Raw genomic sequence first — 24,745 nt, 5'->3', positions numbered from 1 at the left:
GAACACTGTAAATATTTATTGTACATGTAGACCCTTTTCCTTTTTATTTTTTTATCTCTTTTGAGAAACAGTCCCAGAAGTGGAATTGCTAAGTCAAAGGGTATGCATGGCTTTATAGCCCTTGTTATAGTTCCAAATTGCTTTACAGAATGATGGAATCAGTTCCCTGTTATATCAACAATGCATTAATATCCCATCTTTTCCACATTCCCTCCAATATTTTGTCATTTTCCTTTTTGTCCTATTAGTCAACTTTAATAGATATGTGGTAGTACTTCAGAATTTTCAATTTGCATTTCTCCAATAGTGAGTTATAGCATTTTTTTTTTCACATGGATATAGGTAGTAGTGTTTAACTTCATTTGAAAACCGTTCATATCTTCTAATCATTTGAATTGGGGAGTGGTCCTTATTTTTATAAATTTGACTCAGTTCTCTATATGTTTAAGAAATAAAGTTTCAGAAAAACTTGCTTCCAATTTTAACAATTACTCTTGCTATCTATTTCTTTTCTCCCTGTACTATTATCTCTCTCTCCCCTTTACCCTGTTCCTCCGTAAGTGTTTTGCTTTTGACTATCAGCTCTTCCAACCTACCCTCTCTTCTAGTCCCCTTTACCTTCCATTATTCTCTAGGGTAAGTTTAGATTTTCATATTTAATTGAATGTGTATGCTATTCCCTCTTTGAACCAGTTCTGATGAGAGTAAAGATTACTCATTCCTCCATAATTCCTCTTTTCCCCTTCACTGTAAAAATATTTTCTCACTACTTTTATGTGAGAGATGATTTACCCCATTCTTCCTCTCTTTCCCTTTCTCCCCATCATATTCTTTTCTCACATCTTAATTTTATTTTACCTTTTTTAGATATCCCTATTTATTCAGTTCACATTTGTGTCTTTTATGTATATTCCTTCTAATTGCCCTAATAATGAGAAAATTCTTATGTTACAAGTATCTTCCCATGTAGGAATGTAAACAGTATAACCTTATTGACCCATTCTATTTACCTTTTATGTTTCTCTTGAGTCTTGTATTTGAAAGTCAGCTGTTCTTTTCAAAGGATGTTTAAAAGTCCTCTATTTCATTGAATATCCATTTTTTACTTGAAAGACTATACTCAGTTTTGCTAAGTGGTAATTCTTGCTTGTAATTCTAATTTCTTTGCCTTCCAGAATATCATATTTCAAGTCTTTCAAACATCTAATGTAGAAACTGTTAAATCTAGTATTATCTTTACTGTGGCTTCACAATACTTGTTTCTTTCTGGCTGCTTGCAATATTTTCTCTTTAACCTGGAAGACATAAATTGGCTATAATATTCCTGGGGGTTTTCAATTGGGGATCTTTTTCAGGAGATAATTGGTAGATTCTTTCAATTTTTGTTTTATCCTCTAGTTCTAGGATATCAGGGCAGATTTTTGTAACAGTTTTTTGAAGGATGATATCTAGTTTTTGTTTTTTGTTTTTTTTATCGTGACTTTCAGGTAGTCCAATAATTTTTTAAAGTTATCTCTCCTGGATCTATTTTCCAAGTTAATTGTTTTCCAATGAGATATTTCACATTGTCTTCTATTTTTTCATTCTTTTGTTTTAATTTTATTTAATTTTATTGTTTCTTGGTTTCTCATATTTGCTCATAATTACTTTCAATTTGCTCAATTCTAATTTTTAAGAATTTTTTTTTTCAGTAAGCTTTGATATCTCCTTTTCCATTTGTCCAATTCTACTTTTAAGAGCTATTTTCTTCACTGGAAATTTTTTTCCCCATTTAGCCAATTTTATTTTTTTCTTCAGTGAAATTTTTGTGCCTCTCTTTCCATCTGGCCAATTCTGCTTTTTAAGGCACTCTTCTACTCATTGAATTTTTTTGTACTTCCCTTGCCATTCGACCTAATCAATTTTTTAAAGGTTTTTTCTTCAGTATTCTTTGTGTCTCCCAAGCTATTCGCTTGCTTTTCATGATCTTATCTCTCTCTCATTTCTGTTCCCATTCTTTATAAAGATAACCCTATTTATTATATGAGAAGGGTCTCTGCTTATTAAAAAATAAATTCTTTATTTTCAGAACACATGTATAGACAGTTTTCAATATTCACCCTTGCAAAACCTTGTGTTCCAATTTTTTTTTCTCCCTCCCTTACCTTCACTTCTCCTAGATGGCAAGTAATCCATAAAAATGTGCAGTTCTATATATTTCCATAAAACTACACAAGAAAAATCATACCAGAAAGGGAAAAAAAAAATGAGAAAGAAAGTAAAATGCAAACAAACAACAAAAAAATGAAAACACTGTGTTGTGATCCCCTTAGTCCTCACTCTGGCTCTATCACCAAGATCATTGAAATTGGCCTGAAATCAGCCCCATCCATTAGAATTGATTATCAGATAATCTTGTTGCTGTGTACAATGTTCTATTAGTTCTACTCACTTAGCATCAGATATGTAAGTCTCTTCAGGTCTTTCTGAAATCATCTTGCTGATTGTTTTTTAATAGAATTGTTAACCATTTTTTCCCTCTCCCTCTCTTACTTGATTTTCAAAATCCTTTTTGAGTTCTTTCATGGTCTGAGACTGTCACGGGCCAGAACTCTGAACTTGAAACAAAGGATTCTTGCAAGATACTAAGTCAGTGGAATTGATAGAGACAATAGTTATCTAATTTAGCATGATTCAGTATGATTGATTTAATCCTACAAGGAGATGTTATGGGCCAGAAACAAGGTACTAAGTGGAATTGAGGAGACAATGGTTAAATTTATTTTAGCATTGATTTAATCCTACAACAAATAATGGTTTCCTAGTGATATAATGATTGGTTTGTACTCAGTGTGGAGCATATAAACTAGAAGCCTCAACCAGGGAAATTCAGAGACATTTGGAGAGAAGGCAAAGTACTGGCTGTAAGAGCTTAAGTTCTCAGAACCAAGGGGAGAAATTCAGTTCGATCTTTCATCTTCCTGGCGGCTGGCCTGCACTCCTGCACTTCCCCCACTAAGACCAAAGCCAGACTGAAAGGCTCTCCAGAAAATTGCCCAGCCCCAGGAAGGAGATAAAGGATCTAGACTATAAGAAAGCTAACCAGGCCCAGGAAAGGAGATAAGACTTTGAAAGAGATAATAAAGGATTTGGATTTTAACACCTGGCTATACTTGTAGTGATTACTGAACTGAAACGCCTCCAGAGACCCCAAGAAAACCAAATCAGAGAACATTACATTTTAGAGAGAACATTACATGAGACCAATTCATATTTTTCTTGGAGGGTTTGTATATAGAAACTTTGACTTTGTTATCTTCTGAGTGTATATTTTGATCTTTCTTGTCATCATACTAACTTTCTGTGGTGAGAGTATTTTCCCAGCTTATTACTTGACTTTTAACTGTTAAAGTAAAGCTGTGCTTTCAAAGTAGAAGTGCATTGTCCTAATCGTCAAAGTATTTCTGCATCAATTTTCAAAGACATTTCTAAGGACCTGTAAGTTTTCATTTCTTCCAGATAGTATGATCTAAGGAGAGGTGTGTTTACTAATCTCTTGGCTTGTGCTGTGGCCTGTGAGTGACCAAAAGCACTCTTTTCTACCCGGGAATTGTGAGAAGGGTCCCTGCTCCACTGTGGCTGTAAGCTCTGGTGTGCTAGGGCTCTCTTCCTTGCCCTAGGACTGCCACCCAAATTCAAGTATGTGCAAACCAATAGAGTCCTGCCTCAGTGCTGGCAAAAAGATCCCTTTAATCTCTGACCTGCTTGATGCATTCCGTGTCTGGGTGGAGAGCTCCAAGAGCTGCTGCTGCTGCTGCTGCTGCTGCTGCTGCTGCCGCCACTACTACTACTACTGCTGCTGCTGTGACTTCCAAAGCCAGTCTAGTTTGCTGGGGCTAGGACTTTGCTGGTGTGGCCTGCAAGGACTGCACTCCATTTAACAGTATATGGAGAGGTTTGAGAGAGAACTTAGGTGAGTCCCTGCCTTTATTTGATGATCTTGACTCTACCTCTCTAAAGTATTTTCAAAAGATGAAAACATGCTTGGGTTCTTTCAAGTAAAATATACAGAATCCTGCATCTGCATAAGATTGCCATATTGACTCATATATTAGTTGAAAATGAGTTCAAATTTGGCTTCAGACACTTAATACTTCCTAGCTATATGACCCTGGACAAGTCATTTAACTCCAATTTGCCTCTTGATACTGAATATATAAAATTAGTGCTTATTAATCATTTTTAAACTTTTAAACTAGCTTTTATGTACTATACATGAAGCTTAAAACCTTAGGTTGATTTTGTTGTTAACATCTTCAATGTATTTTTCTACTATATATATGTATACATAGATATTACATGTTAAATGACTCCAATGTAAAACACTCCAATTACATGTTAAAACAGTTTTAACATTAAGAAAAAAACTTTTATTCCAGATTCTATCTCTTCCTTCCCTCTCCTTCCTACTTCTTGATACAGTAAGCAATCATATGTTGCTTATTATGTAACACATAATACAATTATGTGAATTATGTAAAACATTTTCATATTAGGCATTTTATATAAGAAGACTCAAAATCAAAAGAATGAAAGTTAAAAATAGTAGCATGCTTCAGTCTTAATATAATAGTTCTTTCACTGGAGGCAGATAGTATGCTTCGTTATTTGTCTTTTGGAATTGCCTTGGATCATTGTCTTGGGTGAGAGTAATTGTCATTCACAGTTTTTCATAGTGCTGTGTACCACATTCTTCTGGTTCTGTTCACTTCACTTTATATCAGTTCATGTAAGTCTAAGTTTTTCAGAAATCATCCTACGTGTCCTTTTTTATAGCACAGTGTAATATTCCATTACAATCATATTCTACATATTGTTAAGCTATTCCTCAATGGATGAATATCTCTTCTGTTTCTAATTCTTATTCTTAAAAGTACATTTTGTATAAAATTAAGGAGTAAAAATTAATAATACTTCTTAAATAATGTTTTCCTTCCCACTAGCAGAGGACCTGGCCTTATATTTCACTTAGAACTAGAAGTCAGAGATAGCTAAGGTGACATAGTGGGTAGAGTACAGGTCCTGAGTTAGGAAAACCTATCTGAGTGCAAATGTGTTATCAGACATTTGACCCTTACTAGACCTTGGGCAAATCACTTAGCCCTGATTGCCTTCCCTCTCCCAAAAGAGGTCAGCTGTTGTAAACTTTTTTCCCCTTCCGATTCTGTATCTCAAATGATTTCACCATTTACTTTGCCACTGCCCCAGTTCTCTTTTCTTTTGATGCAGTCTTTGAGAAGACTTTTTCTTGCTTCAACTTGTGTCCTTGTTCCTTTTCCTTACCAGAACTTGTCTCTTTCATAATTCCCCCTCCATATTTCCTCATATTTAATTTCCCTTCTTGGCTTCTCTTATTTGGGCCCCTTTGATGCCCATAGATATGTTCAGATTTTTCTTTAGAACCTTCATTTGACTATACCAACCTCTCAAGTTATTATTCACTATTTTCTCAATTTCACTTCTGAGCTCCTAGAAAAAGAATATGCTCATTTTCTCTTATTCTTTATCACTGCCCTTTGCCCTCTAGTTTTCAGCCATAAAGCTGGACTAAAACTGCTGTCCTGTCCCCAGGTACCCAAGGAGTTTAAAATTTCTAAATAAATGTTCTTTTCTCAATCCTTAGTTGTCTTGAACCCTATCTTAACACTGTTGACCACTTCCTTTTTCTGAATACTACCTTCTCTCTCTTTTTTTTAAACGTTGGTCTTTAAAGGGTTATTTGATCACCCCTTAATCTCCTTTGATAGTCTTCATCTGTGATTTTCCCCCTATAAATGTATGTATCTCAAGCTCAGTTCTGGGTCTTTACAAACAAAATAAAAACAACCACATATATTCTCAAGGATCTCACCAGTTCCAGTGGATTTATTAATTATCTATTCAAAAGTCTACCAAATTTTCTGAACTACCTTTTGTCTAGGTCCTGCAGGATTTCAGAGCCGTCTTTCCAACTGCCAGGTAGCACCACTGGGTTACCACATAGGTATCTCAAATTCAACATATCTAAAATGAAATTCATTGTCTTTTCTCTCCTACTAAACCTTCAAAACCATTCTTCCTAAAGTCCTCTTTCTTTTGAGGAAATCGTTTTTCTAATCACCAGCCTCAAAATTGATCCCTTCCTCTCCCAAATTTCTTGTATTCCATCAATTGCTATGACTTGTTTATTCTACCTCCACAATATCTTCTACTCACAGGACCAAAATTTAATCTAGACCCTTTAAATTCTTTTCTGAACCATAATAATAAGCCTCCCCTCTCCAGTCCATCTTCCATGTAGTTTCAAGTTGTTTATGTTGCTTTATATTAACTCTGATATATATATGTACACCCTACATTTAAAATATTTCACAATCTACCTTTAATTTTTTCACCATAATTCCTACACACATGCTGTGTTACAGCTAATCTGACTTACTTGTGTTTCCCCATTCATGATGTCTCTCACCAGTGTGCTCAAGCTACTCTATTGCCCATGCCTGGAATGGTCTCCTTATTTCTTAAAAATGATAACTTCTCTTCAGATTCAACTCAGATTAAATCAACTTTCTACATACAAGGTTTTCTTGATACCTCTCAGTTGTTAGTATTCTCACAAAAATTTCTTTGTATTTATTTTCTATATTTTATCTTTCTTTATCTATATATGTGTAGTTTCCCTTAGTAGAATATGTTGCTTGAGGACAGGAGCTTTTTTTGTCATGCTGTACTAAAGTCTAACAGTCACTTTTACATAAGTGGAAGATAAATTCTTTGTCTTTTTGTATTTTGATTGAATTAATTTTAAACAATGAAAAAATATTTAATTTATTTGTATATATGAGATATTTACTGTTTGTTATTTCATTTCAGGAACTTAACAAAAAAGACATCCAGAATACTTCAACTATTTTAAATTCTCTTGGGAAATACGGCAAAAATATCAGCATATTTGGGGAAACTGGACTTCTAGTAATGATAAAACAAGGGCTAGTCAAAAAGATAAGTATGTTATAAACAAAATATATCTTAGCAGATGAAATGTCAGTAACAGCCCACTTCAACAGTTTTAAGAAAATTTTATCTCTATTGAAGCACATTCAATTACTGATTATTTCTCCTATTTAAGCACATGTAAATATTATCCTTATCCTTAAAATACCTGTACTTAATTGTTAAATATTTCTTTTAGCAATATTTTATATATGTTCTCCATTTCATTGCCAAATTCCTATGAAAAATTTCTGTGCTTAATAGGCAGCATGGTATAATATATAGAGGATATAAAGTTGTAGACTTGAAATAAGGAAGACTTAAATGTTCATTTTTCCTAATATCTATCACTTATTCTTTTTTATCCTGTTTCCCCCATCTGCAAAATGGAGATAATAATATCTATTTTACCAAGTTGTTGTGAGGATCAAATGAGATATGCGGAAATCATAGATGCCCATGGGATAGTGAGGGGCCACATGTATAATCTACCACATTTGATTGTAAAATGCTTTGCAAATATTTAAACTATTATGTTAATATTTTGTGCTACTTCTATTTCCTCAATTCCTTGAGATCTGACTTCAGACCTCTCTCTGTTCTATTGATATTACTCTCTTAAATGTTAAGTGTCCTATTAATCATTAAATCTCATGTTGTTTTCTCATTTCTCATTCTCCTTGGCCTTTTTTTTTTTTTTTTTTTAATATTAATGGGTATCAGAACCCATTATCCATTTCTCCTAGAAAATCTAATCCATTCAGTCAAATAAATGTTTATTAAATACCTGTTATGTGCCAGGCAGACATTGTGGTAAGCTCTGAGGATACAATTAATAAAAAGAAAGATTGTCCCTGCCTTCAAGGACCATGCAGTCTAATATGTGGAAACATCTCATAAAAGGAAGAAGGAAAGTAAGGATGGGAATGGAACAGGGGACATTTTGTTCTGTGGAGTTGAGATCAGGTTATAGCAGCTTTACTGTTCCTATTCAATAGCTTTTGCTGTTTCTTATACTTCCCAATACCATAAGTATGAGTTTCTTCCAAGACTCATTTTTCCTTCTTTATATTCTTTTGTCTTAGTAATGTTATCTGCTTCTATAGGTTCAATTATCCCTTTGCAATTGACTCTTAGCTTTTGATACCTAGCTCTGATCTCTCCCCTGAGTTCCAGTTCTATATCTTAAATACTCTTTTAGTCATAAACATTCCTTGGCACCTCTAGCTCCATATTTCTAAAACTACATTAAAATTTTTCTCCTCCTAATTTATCCCTTTTTCAAAAAAAATCTTATTACTGGTTGTAATACTAAAAAAAAAGCCTTCTAATTATCAATCTTGACATGTGTCATCTTTGATTGCTCCTTTCTCTTTACTTTCCCACATTCAACTAGTTGTCACGTTCTTTTGCTTCTGTTCCACCTATAGCTCATTTCTCTTTCATTCTCTCTGCTTATAGTATTATTTCCCAATTTTAAGCCACTATTACCTTTTCTGTTTCCTCTCCAACCTAGGCTTCATGCAACTACCAAAATATTCTTTATCACATATAAATATGAATGTGCCACTCTCTCTAATCAGAAACTTTCAATGTTTAATTATGTATGTGTCAAAGATAAAAATTTCTTATACTGAGACTTAGATCTTATCACTATTTTTCCAACCTTATTTTATATTACTATCTATGCACCTGTTACCAGGCTTAAAATACTGTTGTCTTCATTGCACTTGCACACACTGTTCTCCATGCTTGGAATGTACTCTGTCCTGACTTATATCCACAACTTACACTCTCTTCAAGCCATGGAATAAATGTCACATTTCATATCCCTTCCTTGATTCTCATTCAGATATTCTTAAAGTACTTTGTCTGGATCTCTTCTTTCTCCCTTTCATATTCTTACCTTCTATTAAACTCATCTTCATACATATCCTTGAAAGCATATAAAATAGTGCTTTAGTCATAGGATATAATTTAAAATGTTGACTTGAATTGAAAAAAAAAAGATTTATTAATGATTCTTTTTGTTTGCCTTTGAGAAAATATAAGAAATAATTTAATATTTTAACCTATTTGGTTTAGTGTGCATGTGTTAAATATATATATTATAATTAGACTCGTGTAGTTGTGACTATCCTAGTTCAAGTCCTCATTACTTCTTTTCTGAACCGTGCATTAACTTTCTACTTTTTCCATATCTCCTGTCTTCTTATGGCTTCATCGTTTTTTATGTAGTCAGATTTATCTTCTTGATATACCATTCTAATCATGTCACTGTGCTATAACCTACTAAGTTGCTACTTAGCATGATAGTTAATTTCTTTTATAATCTAGCAACAGTCTAGGGGGTAATATATGATAGGGGGAAAACCTTAGTTCTGAAATCTGAAACCAGACTGGGTTTCAAATTCTACTTTATGCCCAGGCAGATCATTTAATAGATCTGGACTTCAGTTCCCTCATTTGTAAAATGAGAAGAGTTGGGCTGGATACTTTCTGATATCCCTTTCAGCTCTCAATCCAACCTATGATCCTACATGCTGATTCATTATTTGCTTTCACTACTGGATGCTTCAATCTGAATGAATAGCTCACCATTCCATAAGCATTATTCCAAGTTTTCTCGTTTCTGTATCTTATTTCCAATACCTGCAATTTTGTTCCCTCGTTTCCCCCTGTATGTTCAGGCTTTAAAATTATAGTTGTCTCTGAAGCCATACTTTATATACCATCTCTAGCATAATGCAATGAACCTAACTAATGTTCTTTCCACACAGAAATCATTTTATATTTAACTTTTACATATTGGATACTCCTAGTAGATTATAAATCCTTGAAGGCAGTTACATTTTCTTTTTGATCTTTGTATCTCTAGTTCTTATCATAATGTCTTACATATAATAGGTACTGATTGTTGAATTGACTTGAATTGAACTTTCTGATCTTCACCATCTCAGGCTAGGAACTCTTACTGTACTTTGTATCTCTTATTTATACCTATTAGAAATTTTTTTATTCATGTTTTATATCCTGCACACTATTTTATGTGTCTTAATGTTAAGAATCATATCTCACTTAATTTCATCTCATGGCCTGTTTTAGATTCACTACATACTTAATATTAAATATTTTATATGTAATTATTACATATCACATTTAATTAAAGTTATTACATAGATAATTATATACAAATTTTATATAGGCTATAAGGGACTTAGATTGTGGGAATATATGTAGCAAAAAAATTTTGTCATTTTATATTTTAAATTATAAAGTGAAATGAAATTGTAATTGCACAATTTTTTCTTATTAAGGAAAAAAATCTAAAATGAAACAAAATTTCCTTTTAAAGTTAGTCCAATGAATATTTAGAGATTTCTACTATATGCAACACCCTAAGAAAGATAAGAAGATAAATAGTATTTTTACCTTTAAGGAGTGTATAAATGGATATATTTTATATATATATGTATATGGTAGAAAGTGAGAAATGTTATCCAAGAGATAAAAGGTATTTAGTGGTTCAAATAGTAGAAGTGGTTGAGGAAATGGGAAGGGTTTCATAGGGGAGGTAGGTCACAAAATAAAACTTGAAACATGGGCTTTATTGGGCAGCTATAGATGGAGACACTGTACATACCAGAGCAGGCAACATAATCAAAGATTGGGAGGAGAAAAAAGGTTTAGGATAACGAGTAACATTTTTTGCTGGAATATTGGGTATATTGGAATATATTGTGACTAAGGTTTTTTCCCAAGAGCAGCTAGATGGTACTTTAGATAGAGCACTGGCTTAGAAGCAGAAAGATTTATCTTGCCGAGTTCAAATCTTTCCTCAGACAATTCCCAGCTGTGTTACCCTGGATAAGATACTTAACCCTATTTGCCTCCTTTCCTTATCAGTAAAATGAGTGGAGAAGGAGATAGCAAGCCTACCACCGGAGAGAAATATAAAGAGGCTTTGGCAAAGGGTGATGTTACTGTTCTCCATTATGGAGAGCAGCTCTCCAGATGGAGGTAGCTCTCCAACCTGCACTGCAGTTCAATGGTGATGTCATATCAATCACATTATTTTCTGGACAAACCTTGGCCCAAATGGTGGAGGAGAACCCAAAGGGGAATTGCTGGAACTCATCAGATGTTATTTTGGTTCTTTTGAAAAAATTTAAGAAATTGACGGCTGGGTCAGTTGGTGTTTAAGGTTCAGGGTGGGATTGGCTTGGCTTCAAAAAGGAACAAGGACGGCTACAGATTGCTTCTTGTTCTAACCAGGATCCTTTGCAAGGAAAACAGGTCTTATTCCTCTACTGGGAATTGATGTATGGGAACATGTTTATTACCTTCAATATAAAAATATTAGACCTGATTATCTAAAAGTAATCTGGAATATAATCAATTGGGAGGATATATTTGAAAGATACTCAACTTGTAAAAAGTAAAACAGTACTTTATTTACTATTTAAACATTTGCTTTTGTTGAAGCTATTTTTGTAGTGTGTAACACTGTAATTTGTTAATGAGTTGTTCTACAGAACTCTTACAAGACCTTTGCCAAGAAAACCCCAAAATGGGGTCTTGGAGGGTTGAATATGACTGAAAAATAACTTAATTAACACTGTCTTTTCCAGTGCTAAGATTCCTCCTGTGTTGTCTGTCCAGCCTCATTTATTAAGAATGAACATGCTACAACTAAAGGATATTTAAAAGATTTTTAAAATCACATTTTAAAAATTAATAAGCACTTTTTTCCCCATCCCCCTCCTCCTTTCATATTGGGAAAAATGAATTTAAAAAATCCTTTTTTCTTGAACACTAGGCTATCTGGTTTATTTGCTGCTTCTATATGTTGTGTACCTACTCTGCATCACTGATCAATCTACATTTTAACCAGGATCGAATCATTTTTATAATTACTCATTGTTTATTTTGAATTAAGTCTGCTTCCTTCTCCTCCTCCCCCATTTTTCATCATTTCCTTTGAGATTCTTTACTTCTCCAAATGAATGTTGTGATTTTTCTTTATAAAAGCAGACCTTTGACAGTTTGAATGGTAGGGACTGAATAAATTAATGTGCTACTTCAATTTTTATTATCTTGATCCATCAATTGATATTTATTCACTTATTTAGGTATTTATTTCTATAAAGTATTTGCAATTATATTCCTATAGTTATTGTGCTTTTGACAGGGAGACTCCTAAGTATTTTATGCATTTTTTTACTTATTTTAAATGAAATTTCTCTTTTCATTTCTTCCTGTTGGATTTTGTTGATAACATAGAGAAATGTTATTACTTCTGATGTTGCTGGAAAGATCTCTGATTTATCATTATGTATAGGCTGTCTTAACTAGGATGCAAGAAAAATATATGCATTTTTCCTCCTGAAATAAGGATGCTGTTAAATGAAGACAATCCAGGCATTAGGAATCTATTTTCTGTTTATTTTTGGAAATATTTAAATAAATTATCTTATAAAACTGTTAATCATTTTTTAGAAACTTGCATTTTCGGACTTCTGTATATTTTACTAATATGTTACCTACTTATATAATGATAACTGATGTATAAAGTAATTTAAATTGAAATTAAAATAATTTTTTTCCCCTTTACATGGTAGCCTGGTTTGAAAAAACCAAAGACATTATTTTAAGTCACAAGAAGGAAAAAGATGAAGCCATGACGAATCTGATAGAAGATTTCTTTGATGTCTTGATGGTAAAAAATAAAATAAGTCCCCTTTTAAAGTAATTTTACAAAACTTATGGTAATTAAAACAAATTGTATACTGTGTACCTTATGCCTTAAAAAAATGCATTAATATAGGACATAGGATAGCCATTCAATCTAGGTTTTATAAACTATCTTAGCAATAATTAAATGCTCACTTTATTTTTAGTTGAAAAAATGTACAACCTTCCCAAATTCTCTAGTGTTTTTATAGTATTTCATAAGATAAATTTTGTAATATGAACTATACTAAATATAAAGTAATCAATTACAAATTGATCACTTTTTTCTTTCAGACTGTTCATGATTTCAATAAAGAAGGTATGCTAAAAGAACAGGTTTTAAGTGATGTTATTTGAATAGTATTATGATGTTTTGATTTTAGTATGATGAATTGATAATTTCTAATAGTACTATGGTGAATGCTTAGTACTAGACAATTTAAAATATTTTAAATACCAGAGTTGACTTTAAAACATAGGACCTACATGCTAGGAAAAATAAAAATTTGGTTTGTGGTTATCCATTACCTTAATAGCCTATATATAGCTTTTATATATGTTTGTATATGTATTTGTAAATATGTACGTGCATATACATGCTCATATATATGCACACATACTCATACATATATACATATATATTTGAATGTGTGTGTGTGTGTATGTATGTATATTTCCAAACCAGAACTCTGTTCCCTATGTTAGTTTGAGAGATTGGGGAGTGGAAATAATTGAGTACTCTAGAAGATTTACATCTTTTTTCAAATCTCTTAAAATTTTGAATGCTGGCTTCTGAAATGAGGAATATAACGCTAATAGCTCTGATTTTATTAATCCATTGGTACTATTGCTTTCCACACACCAGTCATTGTGGGAGGTCCTGGGGTTCAAGAAAAAGAAATATTTATTTGCTATCTAATGGAAGAGACAGTAAATATTTATAAAATAAACAATAACTAAATAAATACAATTAAATATGAAATAGTTAAGTATGTGGTAATTTGAAAGGCAATGCATAAGAAAGTCCCTGAAGAAAATGGTACTTGAGACTGTGTCTTGTAGAGAGACTGTGAGGTAGAATTAAACTGTTCACTCTAGTTTGTGGAAAGGCACAAAGATGGAAAATAAAGTATTGTGTGTACAGGAAGATAACCAGATTGGCTGGATTGCAGTGTGTGGCAGGTTGGAAAGATAGGTTTTAACCAGATTATGTAGACCTTAAAACCTAAACAGAGGAGTTTAAAGTGCTTGGGAAATGGGAATCTCATGGAATTGATTGACATGAGATCTAATCTTTAAAAAAAAATTACTTTGCAAGAAGTACATTTGATAAATTGGAATAGTGAGAGACTTGAGACAGGAAGAAAAATTAGGAGGAAAAGATGATAATCTAAAGGTAGCCCTGACACAGGCAAGAATAGATGAAGGTTGAAATGACAAGATTTGGCAATTGATTGAATATGTGGGATGAAGAAAATGTGAGGAATCTAGGACAATGCTAAGATTTTGAACCCGGGAAACTAGAACCTGGTAATACTTTCAACAGAAATAGAGACATTTAAGAGAGTTAATCTCCTTTGGGAGAAAAGATAATGAGTTTTCTGTATGTTGAGTTCATTGTGTTTCCAGGACATAACATTTGAAATCTCAAAAAGATATTTTGTGATGCAAAAGTGAAGCTTGGGAGAGAATACAACTCTATATATGTGTGTGTATGTGTGTGTGTGTGTGTGTGTGTGTGTGTGTGTGTGTGTGTGTAAATAAATACAAGTAAATATAAACAAAGTTATTTTACTTGGGAACTGATGAAGTTAATGGAAGTATAGAAAGAGAATAGAAAAGGGCCCAAATCAGAATCTTGGGTAACATCCATAAATAAGTCAGCAAAGGAAACTGAGGAGTGGCCACATAGGTAGTAGGCAAATCAGGAAAGAGTGCTATCAAGGAAACCCAGACAGGACACTGTGTACAGTGGGAAAGATTGGTCAACAATGTCAAATGAAGCAAATGGTTTGAGATAGAGGAGGACTAAGAAAAGATCATTATCACATCTTTCAATTAAGAGGTCATTGGCAACTTTAGTGAGAACAGTTTCTATTGTGATGAAATTAGAAGCCAGAGTCCAAATGGTTGAGTGAAACAGGAGAGGAAAAGTGGGCAGCAAGTATAAAGAGTTTAAGAGAAATTCTACTGAGATAGAGAGGAGATATCAATGAAAATGGTAGGATCTAGTAAGGAATTTTCAAAACCAAACTATTAAAGAAATAATTAACAGTTGTCCCAAATAAAATAGATCTTAAAGTTGAAAGCAACTTGGAGGCTTAAAGCTCTTTCTGCTGAGAAAACCGAGGCATAGGTTAAGTGATTTGTTTGATATCATATAGCTAGCTCTAGAAATCTGTTCACTTCTCTTTTAATTCAATGCTCTATTACTCCTTATTTAGTTTTTTTGTCATTTATATGAGAAAATGGAAGTCATTTAAATATATCTTATGTTTTAAAATTAATTTTCAAAAGTAGTAAAATTTAAAATTTTGACTAGGTAAAATGGAAGTGCTGGAAAACTTTATTTTGAGGATCTGTGCCCTCGTAATCGACATGAGAATACATATGTGTATTCAGCAGGAGGTAAAGTTTTTTCTTTTCTTTTTTTTTTTTTTTTTACTTGAAGATTTTCCACAAAAATACTTTATGGAATTTCAAATAAGGTTTAAGAGCAATATTGTTAAAATATTAAGTATTTCTTACTTTTCCTTTTATAAAGCTTAGAAATTGTACCATTTCAAGGGATCCACAATTTCTGAATACATGTCCTTTCTCTACTGATACAGATTGCAACTCCTCTACACTTCAATAAAAAGTTTTTGAATTGCTGTGGTTGAATAAATTTACCATTCATTGATCATTCCCGTGGCTCTAAATCTTTTTGGACTTAGTTATGTTGGGTCTTAGACAGGAGATGTACAGTTATTATATGTACAGCTTATTCTTGATGCCTTTCCAACTTGGTAGGATCTGCCGAAACTTTATTATGCTGTCATATCCCTTGAGAACTTAAGGAAAGTAGTATGTTGGGGTTTGTTTGTTTTTTTTTAAATCCCAAATTTAATTTGAGCAGAGGAACTACTTTTACAGCAATACTAACCTTGGGAATGCATTTCTTCTGAGTTTCTGTTGAGAATTAGTATCTTATGATGTATATATCTGTTCAATTATAAATTGGAAATTATTCCAGCCTAATCAATAAGACAGATTTGAGATTTTAGGATGTTTAAGAGCAGAATTTGAAGCTAGGGTTTTAGTTAAATCTTTGTGATACATGTTTACAATATTCAGTCCCTATATGTGTAAGTATGCATATATATGCACTTATATGTGTAATACAAGTAGTAACATTAGATTATATTTGCTTAGCTCCAAAACAATATTGTTAACTCAAAATTTAAAACTTTTTAAAAATTTATGTCTTGTGTATTTTAATTTTTCCATCGTAGAATATGATTTTCATAAGTTTAATGTGACAACTCTTATCTACAAGTTTAAAATTTTATTTTTGTTTGTATTACTAATTTGTCTAGGATGCTTTTCCAGATATTTAAGTTTATTGACTATGTAAAGCAACAGCTTTCAAACATTTTGGTCTCTGGATCTCCTTTAATCTCTTTAAAATTATTGAGAATTAAATAGATCTTTTGTTTATGTGGATTGTATCTAAATTTATTTTAAAATATTTATTAATTTAAAATAATAAAAATAAAATAATCAGTAATAAAATAACACATGTCTTTATGAAAAAATATATTAACAATTAAAATAGTGAGAAGAGTTTAATTATTTTACATATTTTTTCTAATATTACTGTCTGGCTTAATAAAAGATAGCTAAATTCTCATATTTATTTCTGCATTCATTCTGTTGCAATAATCTTATTTTGGTTGAAGTGTATAAAAAACATCTAGCCTCACAGAGATATGAAACTGAAAAGAGAAGAGATTTTAATAGACAGTCTTGGGATAATTATGAAAATAGTTTTGACTTCTTAGTCTTCCTGGGAGTCTCCGTGACTCCTAGGGTTTCTCAAACCACATTTTGAAAAATTTGATGTTTGAGAGAGAGAGAGACCATTTTTTTTCTTTTCTAGGCCATAAAAAAGTTGAATGTTATGCTTGACGGCATGCCTCGAGACGCCAAGAAAATAATTTCCAAACGAGAAATGTTGTCTCTCATGTAAGAATTTTAGTTTGATTATTCTGTTTAAAATTAGAAAATCAAATGAAGAATTTAAAGGGGGAAAAAACTTAAGTAATAGGGATACTTAGAACTTTATTCTGCTATTTTATTTCAAATTAGACTTAGGAAAAAATGATTTGTAAAAGCTACCTTTATACTGTCCATAATCACATACCAGTGCATATATGTAAAGTTCTAATTATATTCTAAATTGTAATGATGGATAAGCACTTTTTTCTTATTAATGCTTAGGATATTCAAGAACAGAGGTTAAAGCTTATGCTATCATCTTCAAAATATTAAAAATGGTGATGTGATCTGTTTTCATTCACAGGATTGATATGGGGAAACGGATATTAGATGCTGGAGGTAAGGATATCCTTTCATAATATTTGTATCTGAAATTACTTCATATTTTCCAGTGGAATTCATGAATTTTCAAAATATAAAATAATTATGTTTATCTAGAAATTATCTTTACTTAATTATTTCAAAATACTCATGATTTTATATGGCATTCCTCTCATAAGTAAAGATAATATCAACTTCGCTCCTTTCTTGTACATAGCCTAGATGTTCAGTCCAATTTCATTTTTTTTCTCCTCCATTAATTCTGTTCCATTCAAACTGGACAATTGTTTGCCCTACAAATATACACTGGGATCTCATAATTCTGTTTTTGTTTGAATTATTTCTCTATCTGTGCTTAGAGTACATTTCATTTCTTTTTATAGCATGTTGAACTCCTATCCTTACTTTTAAAGTTCATTTAAATATCATTTCCTCTGAGTATGTTCTAATTTTCTAGTAAATGTATTATATAATACTGTGTATTAGAGCTGTCTGTGTTGGTGTCTTATTTCCCTACCATACTTTAAGCACCTTGAGAAAAAGGAGCTTTTGTAGGATCTAGCTAAGTGTTCTTTACACAATGGGCTCTTTGTAAATATTTTATTTTATGTATCTTTTTAGTAGAAAATCTTAAGTTGACTGACCAAAAGAATTAATCACCTGGTTGCCAACCTTGTAGTGAGGAACTTCTAACTATATTTCCTTAGGCTGGTTCTTAGATTATAGAGTTTGTTCCTAGCCTGTACTTTGCAGTTTCATGGAACCTACCAGAATTTGTGTTATGACATAACAATTGAGAAACCTGGGCCACTCACTTTGTATATACACTCTGAAGTATTGGAGAGTATTTGTGGAGGCATAAGGTCACAAATTTATCATTATTATTTTAGCTTATAAATGAGAACCTTCAAGGCTTATAAATAAAGATGTGTTTGAACTTTGAAATAATAGTTGAGATAAGCAGCAATACTATTATGCTAAATATATCTTGGTCCTAAAATTTAAAGAGTAACAAAAACTACTAGCTAATTTGCTAAAAGATTTCTTCATGATAAAGAGTTGTAGTTTATTAAATGGCATTTTCTGAGATAAAAAAGTTTTAAATTGAAAATAAAATATCTTCTCTAAGAGGAGTTCAAAAGTATATTCATTGGGTTACTTACTAAAAATAGGATTTTTTTTAGAAAAAAATAATTTTTTTTTTTGCAAAGTTTCTTTTATAAGAAAAGATAAAACAGACTCTAACCTTAACAGTAAAATACAGAAAGCAACTTGTTTAAAATTCTTCTTTGGCATAATCATTATTACTGTTCTGTATAACAGAAAGAAAAATTCGGTTCCACACTATTCTACTCTGCTGTATCAAACACTTTTAAACTATATATCTTTAAAAACTATGGAATGTGGTTGTCTTTGACTAACATCCTTCAAAAATAATTAATTTCATATTTTGGGAAATAAATATAATTTGTATATAAACCAAAGTAAAAAAGCAACTGACATACTTTATAGGGTACTGAGATTAGAATAAGGAAGGCCTTGATCTAAAATGTGCCTTTTCATACTTATTATCCATCTGACTTTAAGCGAATCATTTAACTTGTTTCAAGACACTTAAATGTGCTTTATACAACTATGAAGGACATAGGCCAAGTCATGATCAGTTTTGATCTAAGGAGTTCCCACACTTGAGAGTTCCCTATACTTCTGTGGTCATGGAGCTTTTATGCATTCTTATGATGATAGATCATTTTGGTTTACTATGGAGTAAAAAAAAAAAATATATATATATATATATATATATACACACACATATATATATATACACACACACACACATATATATATATGTATGTATACAGAGAGAGAGAGAGAGTTTATTAAAAAAAAATTTGGAGGCAATAGAAATTAAGTGACAAACCTAGGATGACAAGGCCAGTAAGTGTCTGAGGCTGGATTTGAAGCCAGATCCTTCTGACTCCAGAGGCAGTACTCTATCCACTGTGTCACTTAGATGTCCCTTATTAATTACTTTAAACTTAAACTAATGAAGGTTGAAATAGGTAATGCATTTTGTTTTTATAGATTATGACTTTCAAGTAGCTATCACAGAAGCTTTATGTAGAATGACCTCTGAAAAACAAAGACGAGAACTGGCTTCTCATTGGTTTCCAATGGAATTTATTGCTACTGCATTTAAAAAGATTAAAGATTCTGATTTTGAAACAGTAAGTAAAAAAATAAAAATACATTATTTGTATGAATTTGTTATTAATTTCAATACACTAAAAGTTTTCTTTAAATTTATTTTGAATTCTATTTCTTACTAGGACTGCAGAAAATTTCTCAACCATGTGAATGGCATGCTTGGAGATAAGAGATTGTAAGTTTGTAGATTGTCATGCTTCTATAACTTTATGGTTTTTGAGAGTTGATCTTACTAAAAAGTTTATTATCCTGCAACCAATCTATTGATATGCATCTCTGAAATTAATAGGCTAGTCTTTCTTAGTTTTTGGTTCCTTTCTTAGTTTAGAAGATCCTATCAAACACCTTGTTTTTCTGGAATATATTTCCAGAGCCCAAAATCATCTGTCCACTCAAAATAGAAGCCAAATCATAGATAATTAATTTATCATTAATATGATAAAAATCATATTAAATCATAAAACACCATAAGCCTCAGCCATTCAAGTCTCACTTTGGAAATAAGAAAAATGGAGTCCAAATATTATGATTAAATAATTTTCCCAAAATCACATAGATAGCCCAGAGTAGGATTTGAGTCAAGATCCTTTGATGCAATCCAATGATTTTTCCATTATTCCAACTCTTAAGAATACCAGTATAAAATTTTTTTCTAAAATTCGTTGTTGTTGAGTTGGTTTCAGTTGTGTCTGATTCTCTTTGACCCTATTTTGTGATTTTCTTGGCAAAGATCCTAGAGTGGTTTGCCATTTCCTTCTCCAGTGGATTAAGGGCAAACAAAAATTAGGTGACTTGCCCAGGGTCACACAGCTAGTACGTGTCTAAAGATGAACTCAGATCTTCCTGACATCAGGACTGGTACTCGAGCCACTGCACCTTCTAGCTGCCCTATTTCTAAAATAGTATGACAAAATAACTTTTAGAAATTTACTATAGTGTATGAATAGTAAATTAGTAAGATGAAAACACCTGTCATCTACCTAATTTTTTGCATGGTACTTCTCAGAGTAAAAGGTAAAGGTTTTAATGAATATTTAACAAAAAAAAAAGAGTACTTTGAAAAGGCATTCTGATCATACATCAGTTTAAAAAACAAGATCAGCTAGTCATGTTGTGATAATCAAAGATAGATGGCCTATATTTACCATTTTATTAACAGTTCAAAACTGAATATTAATGTTTTACCTTTAATTGGAGGCATAAGTACAAATACTATTTAAGCATCTCCTTCACTGAGAGCAATATTTAAAAACTCTCCTGACATAAATGCCCATTTATTTTCTCTATAACAGAAAATAAAGGCACTCTTTCTGAAATCTTGGCTTTAGGGGAAAAAATGGTACATACAATTTATTGCTATAACCCTTTCTGATTAATAGTGATTGATGCATAAAGTCTTATTAAATTAAAAATAAATCTTTGAGGTTCAAAAAGCTTCTATTTAGTATCACATATATATTTTTCCTACTTCTTACCCTCATAGAAATGTGGACTTCCTTCTAATATGTAATACATTGAATAAGCTAACTCAAGAACATATTCACAATGAGTAACCAGAAATAGTTTATTTAGTTCATTCACTTTTGTCAGAGTTATTAGTCCCATATGAAGATAATCTCAATTTCTTTTCAAAACCACATTCCCATAAAAATCTAGGGAAAAAGTAGACAATATCGTATTTAAATTTTTGACCTTTGGAAATTCTCACATTTATTTATATGGGTACAGTAAAAAGACTACAATAAAAGAGAAATTTAAAAAATTAAAATCAATAAATAATTTGTTTTTTTTTTTTTTATTTCAGGGTTTTTACATTTCCTTGTTTATCAGTATTCCTTGATAGATATGAGGTATGTAAAACATTTAAGATAAAGTATTTGTATGTTTTTTGTTTTGTTTTGTTTTAGAGATCTTTGAAGTATCACAAAGCTGGATAGTTGTGAGTTACAAATCTTTAAAAATATTAAGAGCAGCCACTGGTTTATGGCAATATATCGTATATGTAGTTTAGTTTCTAAAAATGTGTTTAGCTATTTCTCAAATATATTACAAAGGATATTTTGTAGGAAAACGTTTTTGCATTTCATAACATTAACTTAAATTATAGGACATAATAAGCTTAAGTATGTTCAAAAATTGTTCAAACATATCTCATATGTTTGTGTATATATATTTTCAATCTGAACCATGTCTTGGAGTAGTTAAGAGTTCGAGGAGTTCACTATTTCTTTGATGTAAAATACAAAAAGAGTACTGCTTTTTTTGTTCTAAATTTATATCTTTGAAGATGAAAGGGTAGATATTCTCTAATTTTTTTAATTTGATGAACAAGTCTGTTCAACTTAAACATACTTATCCGTTAGTTTTGTATAGCAGTCATTTTTCATTATCATTGTTAAAGGCGATTTTCAAATTATCGTTAGTTTAAGAATATCGTCTGATTTTGTTTACTTTGTTTTATTAGCTACAGATACCTTCAGATGAAAAACTTGATGACTTTTGGATTGACTTTAATCTTGGTAGCCAAAGTATATCCTTCTATATTTCAGGAGATGATGAAGTAAGTAAGCCAGTTTCTTTTTTATTTTGCCTTGTTCACATAAACATGCACACACACATATATATGCATTTCCATTTTGAGAATAGATTTCTTCATATGATCTTTTCTTCCCAGCTAGTCATCATTTGTTACTCAAGTTCAGTTTAAACTTTTGTGTGTGTATGTCTGTGTGCACATGCGTGTGCAGTGCATGAGGCATTTGTGGAAGACCTCTGATGTGAATATTTGCTGAGTCCTTTTCTGGGCTGCTTATTTACTTTCATTGTTCACTTGTTGTCCAACTCCTACTTCTGGTTCCAGGAAGCTGTACTATATATAATAGCCATGCCCTGGTAAAACTTTTCTCAGCAGATGGGCTAAACCAGTTTAAGAGTAACCCACTGGCTTCAAATCCTTTGGTGAGTTAGGGTCAATGTCTACCCCAAGCATGTGAAGACTTACCCTTGTGGAATGGACAGGTGAGAACAGTTGCATGAAGACAGGTGAAGTAGCAACTGTGCAATGTTTAGAGCTTGGTCAGACATTGAAGGTACCAACATTATCTGCTTTATCCTGGGCCATCTCTAGTCTTGACTTTTGTCTTTCTACTCGACTTTGTTACTATGGAGATTGAGGATTTTGTGCAACTCTGCTTCATTTAATCCCATTCATGTGCAAGTTAAGCTATCACCCCATGATATTATTGGTTCTCGATAGAAATTGAGGAACAACAGTTGTGTGTCGGGGTATGCATATAAACATACTCAATCATATACACAAACACACACACACACACACACACATATTGTTTATATCTACATAGATATATACTTTAAAAATCTACTTAAAGCTACTGATCTTTTGTTCCTTTTGTTTTTTTTTATTAATTTGAATATTTGATGATAATGTAGTAGAATGTACACTGTACTCGGAGTCAAAAGATTTTAATTCAAGCTTCATATCTGTTACTAATGAGCATCGTGATTTAATTTCATTGATATAAAATTTCCTCATCAGATTTGGTAAAATGAATCATTTAGATCAGATGATTTCTTCATTCATTTTTTTAAAAATAACTTTTTATTGATAGAACCGATGCCAGGGTAATTTTTTACAGCATTATCCCTTGCATTCATTTCTGTTCCGATTTTTCCCCTCCTTCCCTTCACCCCCTTCCCCAGATGGCAAGCAGTTCTTTACATGTTGAATAGCATTCATTTTTTAAAATTTGATTTCCAAATTCTCCTTCCCCTCCAGCTCCTCCACCTATTAAGAAGGCAAACAATATATCTGTTATACAATAATTCACGCAAGAGATATTTCCCTATTACAAACTTTATGATTCTCTGACTTTAGATCTAACAATAGGCAAAAGTGGAGGGTTTTGTAAATAAATGGCAGACGTTAAGAGATTTAGCCATAAAGAACAGGTATTCAGGTATAGGACTATGAAGACCTGGGGACGAAATAGGACTCTACTTTGAAAGGACCATGTATACTGGGCATCTAAGTGACCTACATTAGATTATAGTGAAATTTACAACATTCTAAATAAAAATTTTGATGGTGGCTATGGTGGCAAACTAAATAGGATATGCAAATAGATTGAATCAGTTTCACCCATTTCTTGAGGCTTCTACTCACATACTTTGCTTCCAGTCTTATCTGTAGACATCTATAGTGTTTCTATTGACTATAAAACTGTGAGCTTTTTAGGTGTTTTATATAGTGTGTTGAAGAGTGGCTGGGAGGGGAGAAATGGTAAAGAACAGAAAACAGAATGAATTCATAACTAGTTTTATTCAAATTTTGTTATAATAGAAAAAAATTTACTCATTCCCATTATTTTTCTTCTACTCTCTTAAATGTTAAGGATGACATAAACATAAGTAAAATACAATCCTTTTAAATTACTGACACTCTAATATTTCCATTTAATAATGGGATTTAAGTACAGTAATAGTTAATTGGGTAGGACAATACATGATTATTCAATAAATACATCATGTTACTTTCAAAAATGAATGTTTTCTCTTTTGTGTGTGCATATAATGTATATACTGTAAATATACAGATTGACTACTTGATAGATAATTAACTTTCAGAGAGTTAGTTTTGAAAATCATTTTAATAGCACAATTTTGAATTTTAAAATTAATAATATAATTTTACTTATCTATTTTATTTTAATTTAAGGATCATCAGTGGGAAACTGTCAGTGTGTCTAATGATGAAGTAGAAACATACAATGTAGAAGGTAATATTTGTGTAACACTAGACCTTCTTTCCTAGTTATAAACTTTCTTAATTTCATCTGTGTTACTTCTCCTATAAACATCATTGACAATATGCTGCCTGCAGTATCATAAACCTTCTAGTTGCCTTTTGAGCCACATATAGTTATGATTTTGTATAATCTTACAATTGTAATTTGTCTAAAAGGGGTATTCATGACTTAGAATTGTAAATTCTAATACATATATTATATATATTCTAATATAAAATATAATTGGGATAGTATTGGTGTTTAAAGGTTACTTAGGAGTAAGGAGCTTGACTGCACTGAAAGCACTATATGATTTCCAAAATCATCTCCTCTTTATAAATCCTGAGCCAGTTTCTTGAAAATCTGTAGTGCTTTCCTAAGATATATATTCTGATCAACTAACTAAA

The 24,745-nt window shown here is 31.8% G+C and overlaps 1 protein-coding gene and 1 pseudogene across 1 annotated transcript in view; both read left to right on the top strand.

Annotated features, from left to right (window-relative positions):
* The first annotated feature begins 10,921 nt into the window (after positions 1 to 10,921).
* Positions 10,922 to 11,453, top strand: LOC127546569 (superoxide dismutase [Mn], mitochondrial-like; annotated as a pseudogene).
* Positions 11,454 to 12,625: 1,172 nt separating this feature from the next.
* The window catches only part of SYCP2 (synaptonemal complex protein 2), a 98,317-nt gene continuing 86,197 nt past the window's right edge, over positions 12,626 to 24,745 (top strand). The window contains exons 1-10 of the mRNA XM_051976673.1: positions 12,626 to 12,730; positions 13,039 to 13,063; positions 15,287 to 15,372; positions 16,886 to 16,971; positions 17,309 to 17,343; positions 19,411 to 19,553; positions 19,656 to 19,708; positions 21,338 to 21,383; positions 21,998 to 22,093; positions 24,269 to 24,329. Of these exons, the coding sequence (XP_051832633.1) occupies positions 12,626 to 12,730; positions 13,039 to 13,063; positions 15,287 to 15,372; positions 16,886 to 16,971; positions 17,309 to 17,343; positions 19,411 to 19,553; positions 19,656 to 19,708; positions 21,338 to 21,383; positions 21,998 to 22,093; positions 24,269 to 24,329 (736 nt within the window). The remainder of the gene's footprint in view (positions 12,731 to 13,038; positions 13,064 to 15,286; positions 15,373 to 16,885; positions 16,972 to 17,308; positions 17,344 to 19,410; positions 19,554 to 19,655; positions 19,709 to 21,337; positions 21,384 to 21,997; positions 22,094 to 24,268; positions 24,330 to 24,745) is intronic.

This window comes from Antechinus flavipes, chromosome 2, assembly GCF_016432865.1.
Source record: "Antechinus flavipes isolate AdamAnt ecotype Samford, QLD, Australia chromosome 2, AdamAnt_v2, whole genome shotgun sequence".
Taxonomy (NCBI): Eukaryota; Metazoa; Chordata; class Mammalia; order Dasyuromorphia; family Dasyuridae; genus Antechinus; species Antechinus flavipes.
The sequence above is the reverse complement of the archived record's forward strand: the minus strand, read 5'-3'. Positions and strand labels throughout refer to the sequence as shown.